Raw genomic sequence first — 7,943 nt, 5'->3', positions numbered from 1 at the left:
TGAGTTTCAGGATAGCCAGGGCTACACAGAGAAACCCTGTTTTGAAATCCACCCCCTAAAAAAAAAAAGCAAAGCAAAAAAAAAAAAAAAAAAAACAAAAACAAAAAAACCCCAAGGCTTAACAGACAATTTGCTGTTCTTGTGGAGGACCTGGGTTGGTTTTCCAACACCCACCACGCTCAGCTCTACCCCCAGCTCTTGGGATCTGTCTCCCTCTTGTGTCCACCACAGGTACTGCACACATGTGGAAAAAATTACTGCAACTTTTTCTGCTCTTACGACTCAGGCCCACAGAAACACAGGGGTGTCCCATAGCTTTCGTCACTGTGCCCTTGCCAGCAACCAGCAGGTCCCAGTGTCCTGCCCTGGGCCCACTGAGCTTGGCCTAACACATTGCCCAAGGAGGACACATTCAAGCAGGCAGCTGCCAAAAGATGACAAGCCACCATACTGGGTGGAAAAGGGCCACTGTAATGATGGGCCCAGACAAAAGAGGGCCACCACAAGAACCCAAGTCCAGCAGGAACTCAGGCTGCTGGACAGCAAGCTAGGCCTGGCTGGGTCCAAGCTTCAGCCCACCCTGTGGACTTGGCTACAAAGTAACAGCATGTGCCAGGGTCAAGGACATAGCTGGGGCCAGTACCCGGGCGTGTGGCTTCACTAGTGGCAATGTCTCTGGGAGCCAACTTCACAGCTGTCATGTCCTGTCACCCCACATCCAAGAGCGGGGTACAGGCTCAGGATCCCCCATGCAGCAGACCCAAGTCATACTTGGGACCACACACAACAGCCAGTGTCCATGGTGATGGACAGGGGTGGCATTAAGGAGTCCTGGGGGGGTGGTACCCCTCCCCCAGCTCAGAGTCAGCTCCCCATGCCTTCCTGCCCAGGGCAGAGTCAGGTTCACCTGTGGACTAGCAGCAGGTGTGAGACCTGGACGAACGGATCACAAAGCAAGGGCAGAGGAATGCCCGGTTGGCGCCTTTCCCTGGGGAAGCTGCATGTGGTGTCAGTGAGGGTTCTGACACCGCTCATCTCTGCTTCCAACCTCTGAGCCCACAGACAACAGCACTTTTTACACACATCCAGAAAACACCAGGATAAAGCCACTGAATTCATACAGCCTGTGGTCCTCAGCCGGCTCGTGCTGGGGTGGTTTGATACTGGGGGTCCCCAGGCATCCTGCTGCCCCTGCTGACACCGTCTGCTGTATCCATCTGAAGACTAAGATACCCACAGAGCAGGACACAGACTGCAGCTCGCAGACCACACAGCGTGCACCCAGCAGAGCCCAGAAAGGCTGGCCACATCCAGACCTGTTCAAACAGGCCACTCAGACCTCCCCAGTGGGAAGAGAAGAGATGGAGGGACTGAGCCTCCACCCTGGGAGAGAGGCAGGAGAAGGGAGAAGATGCTGTAAGGCAGGGACAGACAGACAGATGAAGGATGAAGGGATGGATGGGTGGAAGGGTGGGAGAATGGGGTTGGAGCTGCAGACACTGGCTGTGGTACCCATCCCCTGGCACAGTGTTCACATATGTTCACGGTCTCAGCATCAGAGTCACCTCACAGAGGCTGCCAGCTGGGTGTTGGCACCAAAGACTGAGGTGGGAAGAGGAGGCAGGAATGCCCCTCACATCCTGGGTGACGCTGGAACATGCGGAGCGGCATGTTTGTCATCTCCCCATGGAGGCCCTCAGTAACCCAGTGAGTCAACCTGGAGTCAGGTGAGGAAGTGCAGCCCCATGCAAGCTACAGCAGCACCCACAGGCTCAGGCCCCGCCCACAGGCTCAGCCGGGACCTATCACTGAGACCTACTTGAGGGAACTGAGTCACAGAACAGTTAAGTGGCCTGATGTCACACGGTCACTGCATGACAGGCCCGAACACAGCTGCATGTTGTGGCTTTAAGGCTTGGTTCCCGTCCTGTCTCATGACAGTGCCCTGGGTAGTGAAAATCACAGCTGTAAGGGTGACGCCTGCCACCAACAGTCGCGGGCCACATGCACCAGTCTCTGAACTCGTTGCTGCGATCTTATCTCTGGGCTGGTGGCAAAGTCTCCCATGGGCCCCAGTGTGTGGGCACCGATGGCCTCAGAGGGTCATAGGCCACACCAGTGGCCGATAGTGAAGGCTCATGTTCTCCACTGCACAGCAGCCCAGACTGAGCACCCCACAACCTGCAGGCACCACTCTTGGGCATACCCCCTGCCCTGGGCCTCCACATGCCCCCAGGCACTAGTACCAGGTCCGGCGACCACAGCGGACACTTGCTGACAGCCGCTGTCTTCACCACACGTTGGAAGGCTTTCCTCACTTGGTTTTCTTTTTTCAGACAGGGTCTTACTATGTAGCCCAGGCTGGCCTAGAACTCACAGATCTGCCAGCCTCTGCCTCTTCAGTGGTGGGATCAAAGCATGCCTCGCACCCAAGGAGTCTAAAGGTATGGCCTCCCAGCTTTACCCCTCTGGAGGGAATGCATGGGACAGCAAACCTGCACTGTGCGCTGGGAGCATGAAATCAGCCTGGGCTACAGAATGGTCAGGGCTGTGGCTACAGCTGAGTGGTGGAGTAACTATCGGGCACATGTGAGGCCCCAGGTCCTATCCTCAGCACCCACAAACCAAGCTCACCAGCATTTGCTCCTCCTAGGTGGAAGCGGGAAGAACAGAAGTTCAAGGTCACCACCAGCTACGTAGTGAGTGTGAGGAGAGCCTGGGCTCTGAGACAGAAAATCAAACCCTATTCATGTGGGCTAGGCACAAAGAATGCACGGGCAGGGCTGGATCCCCAGCCCCTCCAGGGCTTCCCTGCAAATTCCTCATGATGCCCATCAGTCTCCTGTCTCCAAACTGGGCCAAGCCAGTGACCCTGTGCCCACCACATGGCCCTTCAGGATACCCTGTGGGCTCAAACTTCAGTACTCTGGCAAAGGGGCAGAGTTGGACTGCCTAGTTCGCCAGCTGACACATCCTCATGTGACAACGTTACTTGAGGGGAGGGGACACACCAGGAAGTCCAGACCCTGCCCCTAGCAGCCACAGTGACGCTGGAACAGCCAGTGCTCAGAGCTGTCAACTGTGGACAGGCCCAAGGTAGGGGCCCACCGCTGACCGTGTGGAGCCTCTGAGGATGGCCATGATGCAACAGCACGGTGTTCCCCTGAGTGACCACATCCTGTCACACAGCCACCCTCGGACCTTGTGGTGACCCAGAAGCCGGGGTGCTCAGTCCCCTGCAGAGGTGGGTATGGGGCCAGCAGTGCACCAGCCTGGGTGTGCAGAATGCAGCCAAAACCTGCACCTAGCAGCTTGGCACTCTGAGCACCGCAGATCCTGGGGACACTGCTGTGGGTGTACCTGAGTCCCCAGGCAGTCGCTAATGACACACAACTGTGCAGGGGACACTGCAGTAAGTGCCACGTTGCCTCATACTGAATCCCACAGCACTTCCTACCACGCAGGGACAATACTCCCACTTGATAGAAGAGGAAACTGAGGCCAGGATACCCAAAGAAAACTCGTGGTCTCAACCAAGGCACACTCCCACATGGGACAGCTTGAAGGACCAGAGGGGGGACTGCCCAGGGTGTCCCCTGTGCACCCTGAGTAGCTGGTTCCAATGACCAAGGGGTCCACTCCATAGGAACAGCAAAGCCCACGGGTGTGGGTGTCATGTACGAAGCAGAGGACACAGCATGGAAACAGTGGTAACCTGGACATCGTGCTGCTCCTGGACCCCATCCCAGAAGCACGTTGAGGACATGGGTGGCCGTCACACTGGGGAGCTCCAGGCACAATAGGTGGAAGCAGGAATCGCTATCCAGTGTCCTGCAGGGACTGGGGTGCCCCACAGGGAACAGTCAGGCACAGGGACCCTGTCACCCAAGTTGGGGAGAGCGTCTCTAATAGAGGAACCAAGGAAACAGGGAAAAAAGTCCCAACGATGACAAACAGCTGTGATCAGCAGTGGCTGGATGCGGTGCCCCCCAGCTTCCAACCCGCCTAGCCCCAGGGAAACTGAGGCACAGACCTGCACACATGGCTACACAGTGAACAGTGAAGCCCACCCTGCACCTGCACACTCTAGGCCTTCTCCATGATAGGCCACTGCCTGGGGTCCAGGGAGATTGCAGTCCAGCTCCTGTAGACACCTCAACTCTGCTCTGAGCCTTGGTGATTGTGGGGGGCAGCTACACCTGAACCCAGAAGTCTCCAGTAGAGCAGCACACACGCCCAGCCTGCTGTCGCTACAACGACACCCTGGCTGGCTTCCTCCTGGGGACATAAAGAGTCTCTGAAGACACCAGTCAGTGGGTGACAGAGTGAACAACTGGTCCAGGGGTTGAGCTACCTCGCTCTGCATTCACCATGCTCCCAGGGCCACAGCCTGTCCCCAGCAGGGCCATCTGTGCTGTGGTCCTAGCTGGAGCAGGTGGCCCGAGTAGAGAGGCAAGCTGTGCTTCCCGCAGACAGGGGGCCGCAGCACAGGCCGCTGCAGACGTCTTAGGGAACTGTTGGCACAGGGCTGAGGGGGCCACCACTGCCCCGGTCACCTCTGACTCAAGATAGGTCTCATCACAAAGTGGGGAAACCTTAGAGATACAACCTGTCCCCGCTTCTGGAGACAGGGTCTCATGCAGCTCAGGCTAGTCTCAAACTCCCTATGTAACCTAAGAAGACCTTGAACTCCTCTTAGGAGTTCACCTCCCAGGCCTGTGCCCCAACATCTGCTCCGTGTGGTGCAGGGGATGGAGTGTGTCTTGTGTGTCTTGCTGGGAATAAGTTCAAGGACCCCAGGGGGAGGGGCGGCACATCCTGGCCTCCTGAGGAGTGGCCTGAAGCCACCAGGATCTTGGGACAGGAGCAGCAAGTAGGGAGCCAGCTGAGGCCTCCTTCCCAGGGCGGGAGGCCAGCCCAGCCCTTGGGCCACCCCCGCCGGATCCCCGGCCTTTGGCCGCCCAGCCCGCGGCTCAGGACAGGAAGCTGGGAGCCAACCGCCTGCTTTATTTAGAAAGCTGGGCCCAGCCCTGCCCAGCCTCAGGGACAGGGATTTCCAAGTGAGACCTCTGGGTGGCTGGCTCCCCAGTGGCAGGACTGCTCTGTCCCAGCCTGGAGTCACACAGGGAGGCAGAGGCCCCAAGGCTCAGCAGAGTCTGAGGACCATGGGGACCTCAGAACAGTGGCGACATGAGTGGAAATGGACGCCTTGCTTGCTAGAAGGGCCTCTCCGGTTAGTCCCCTGTGCATCACTGGTCACCATAAGAACCACCTGGAGTGTCACAGGAAAAGCCGGAGTGTGGCACCCCGCAATGGGAGGTGTGCACAGTCAGCCCTGTGTGGCTTCACTTCTGAGAACTTGTTCTGGTCACCAGTCAGTTTTGCAAGTTGTTATTTTACACCAGACACGACCAAGCGTGACTGAGCAGAGGTTCTAAGCCTGGGGACACTGAGTGATGCACAGGGATGAGTCTCACTACCCTGCAGCGCCCAGGACGCCCACCGCAAGAACAAGACGGGACACTGGGCTGAACCTCTCTGCCTGGCTGAACAATCTCCCCAGGCCACATGTGAACCGGCAGGGTGTGACGGGACACACCAGCGAACAAAACCCATTCCCAGACTGCTCCCCACAGGTGCACTGTCAGTGTGAGGGCGGCGGCTTCAAGCCTGGGGGTTAAGGCCAGAATCCAGTACAGAGGTGGGGATCCTGCCTGCTCTGGAGCCACAGGTCCCCCTGCAGACAGCCGTTGTAGGATGAAGGACAGTGTTATGAGCGCAATGCATGCAGGAGAGTAGAGCAGGTTCCAAGGCAGACTCCCCGCCCTGCTCACAGAAACCCCTCCAATGGCTGGGACCAAAGGCTGTTAGGATGGTCACTTTTCTGAGCTCCCAGAGCCAAGGTCAAGGCCACCTCCTCTGGGAAGCCCTCCCAGCAATGCTCAGGCATGTCCTACTCAAGAACACTGTCCCTCTTCTACTCCGTCTCTGTGCAGCAGCCCCAGACGCTTCTGTGGAAAGAGTGTGAGCGCACAGGGGGCACCAAGAACAAGTTTGTAGGATGGAGGGATTGTACCACGTGCAGGTCAACACGGAGCCCCTCAGCTGCCAGCCAGTTCAGCCAGGCCAGAGCGCAGGACCAGGGAGCACCCCTGAATCTGAGGGGACTTCAAGGCCAGCGCTGGGGAAGGGACAGAGCTGGGATGACACACCACTGGGCTCGGTCACCTGATGTCATCCTTATGAAGCAGCTTACTGTCCCCAAGAGAAAGTTGACCCTCTGCAGAGGTTAGCTAGAGCCACACTGTAACCCCCAAATGGCTACCATGGGGCCACTGTTGTTCGCCCTGGGCCTGTCCTCTCCTTACCCCTCCCTTCCTGGAAGGCAGCTTTGAGGGAATTCCAACATGCTGGGGGAAGTAACTGAGGCTCCTCTACTCTAGAGCACACAGGCCACAGCAACAGGAGACAGTGCCCCTACCTGTCCTCTTCCGTGTAAGAATGCCAGTCCCACGGCTCCCATCCTCCTAGTCCAAGGCTCCAGACAGTCCCTTCCCCAGCTTCTCCAAGGCCACCTCTTGCCCTGGGCCTCAGTTCCTAGACTGAGCTGGGAGGGGTGGTGGGGCTCCCCAGTCTGTCTGTTTTGTAAACCTCCACAGGGCCCAGGCCACCTTGCCCTCATTTGGGGCTCTTATTTGGGGTAACAACACGGGGACAGCTGAACCTGGGCTCCCTAGCTCCCAGCAACAGGTGGGCCTTGAGGAGTCAGAACCCCAGTGAGCAGGAGACACTCACTGAGCTGCTCTGGGGTGGACGGCGACCCTAGAGGGACGGGCAGGGAGGCTGCAAGGCTGACTGTTGGGACAACCAAAGAGGTTCGGGTGAACAGAAGCCCAAAGAAGGAGAGCCACCCACTCTCCTGCACCCAGCTCCAATGTGGAGGAATTCAGAGATCTACAGAACAGGGAGGGAGGCAGGGGAGTAGCCATGAAAGGAACCAGCCTAGAGCAAAGCAGGACTTTTGGGGTGTCTAGTCCTTGGAGGCAGAGAAGAGGGTGAAACCAAGTGGGAACTATCCTGGGGAATCTGGAAGCCCAACGGGTGTCATGAGGGCAGGGCAGCCTACAGCGTTCACCCTGAGGATATGTGGGGAGAGGGGAGAGCAGACCGGTGCAGCAGGGCCAGAGGCCAGCGCCTGGCAAGAATTCTCAGGAGAGAAAGCAAGTCCCCAAGTGTGCTGAGGACCGACATGGCCAGGAGATGCAGAAACCTGCCTCCTGGGATATCAGAGGCAGGAGGCTGACCCCGAAGGAATCTAAAGTCTGAGCAACAGGCAGGCTGGCCACAAAGGGTCGCACAGGCTGAGCCCCGGGGATTGCACGGCGGAGACTGGCCACCGCAGGCCCAGGCCACCTGCACAGCGCAGGGTGCAGCAATCCCGGAAGGGCTGACCGCTGCGGGGCAGCGCTGACCAGTTGCTCCGGGGACACCCGGGGTGGCCCGGCCGGCCTTGGGCAGCGGTCGGCGGGGGGAGGGGGGGAAGGGTGGTCGCGTGGGGCTGTCACCTAGCTCTGCTGGCGCTGCAGGGTCGCCCGAGACTGAGATCCCGGCGGGCGCGGGCGCCCTGCGCGCGCGGGGACCCCAGGCAGGGCCCGGATGCCCCGGTCGCCCACCCGGCCCCCGTGACAGAGGTCCCACGGCACGGGGACGCGGCTCACCGAGCAGCAGCAGCTTGAGCTCGCGCCGGGCATCGCGCTTGTCCCGCCGCAGTTGCTTCTCGATCTCCGCGTTGATGCGCTTCGACTCCTTCACCTCGTCGCTCAGGCAACACGCCATCATGGACTCCAGAGTCATCGTCGCGGTCCCCCGGCCGCCGCCGGCCCGGCCCTGCCTCGTCCCGGTCCCTCAAGGCCCGGCCCGGCCCCAGAGGTGCGTCCGCCGTC

General features: G+C 59.1%; 1 protein-coding gene across 1 annotated transcript in view; it reads right to left on the bottom strand.

The window, feature by feature from the left end:
- Nucleotides 1–7,937, bottom strand: part of Gna11 (G protein subunit alpha 11) — a 16,092-nt gene extending 8,155 nt beyond the window's left edge. Inside the window, exon 1 of the mRNA XM_005358969.3 lies at nucleotides 7,719–7,937. Within this exon, the coding sequence (XP_005359026.1) occupies nucleotides 7,719–7,854 (136 nt within the window). The 5' untranslated portion in view covers nucleotides 7,855–7,937. The remainder of the gene's footprint in view (nucleotides 1–7,718) is intronic.
- Nucleotides 7,938–7,943: the final 6 nt, after the last annotated feature.

This window comes from Microtus ochrogaster, linkage group LG1, assembly GCF_000317375.1.
Source record: "Microtus ochrogaster isolate Prairie Vole_2 linkage group LG1, MicOch1.0, whole genome shotgun sequence".
Taxonomy (NCBI): domain Eukaryota; kingdom Metazoa; phylum Chordata; class Mammalia; order Rodentia; family Cricetidae; genus Microtus; species Microtus ochrogaster.
Note: the sequence above shows the minus strand (reverse complement) of the source record. Positions and strands in the feature narration are given on the sequence as shown.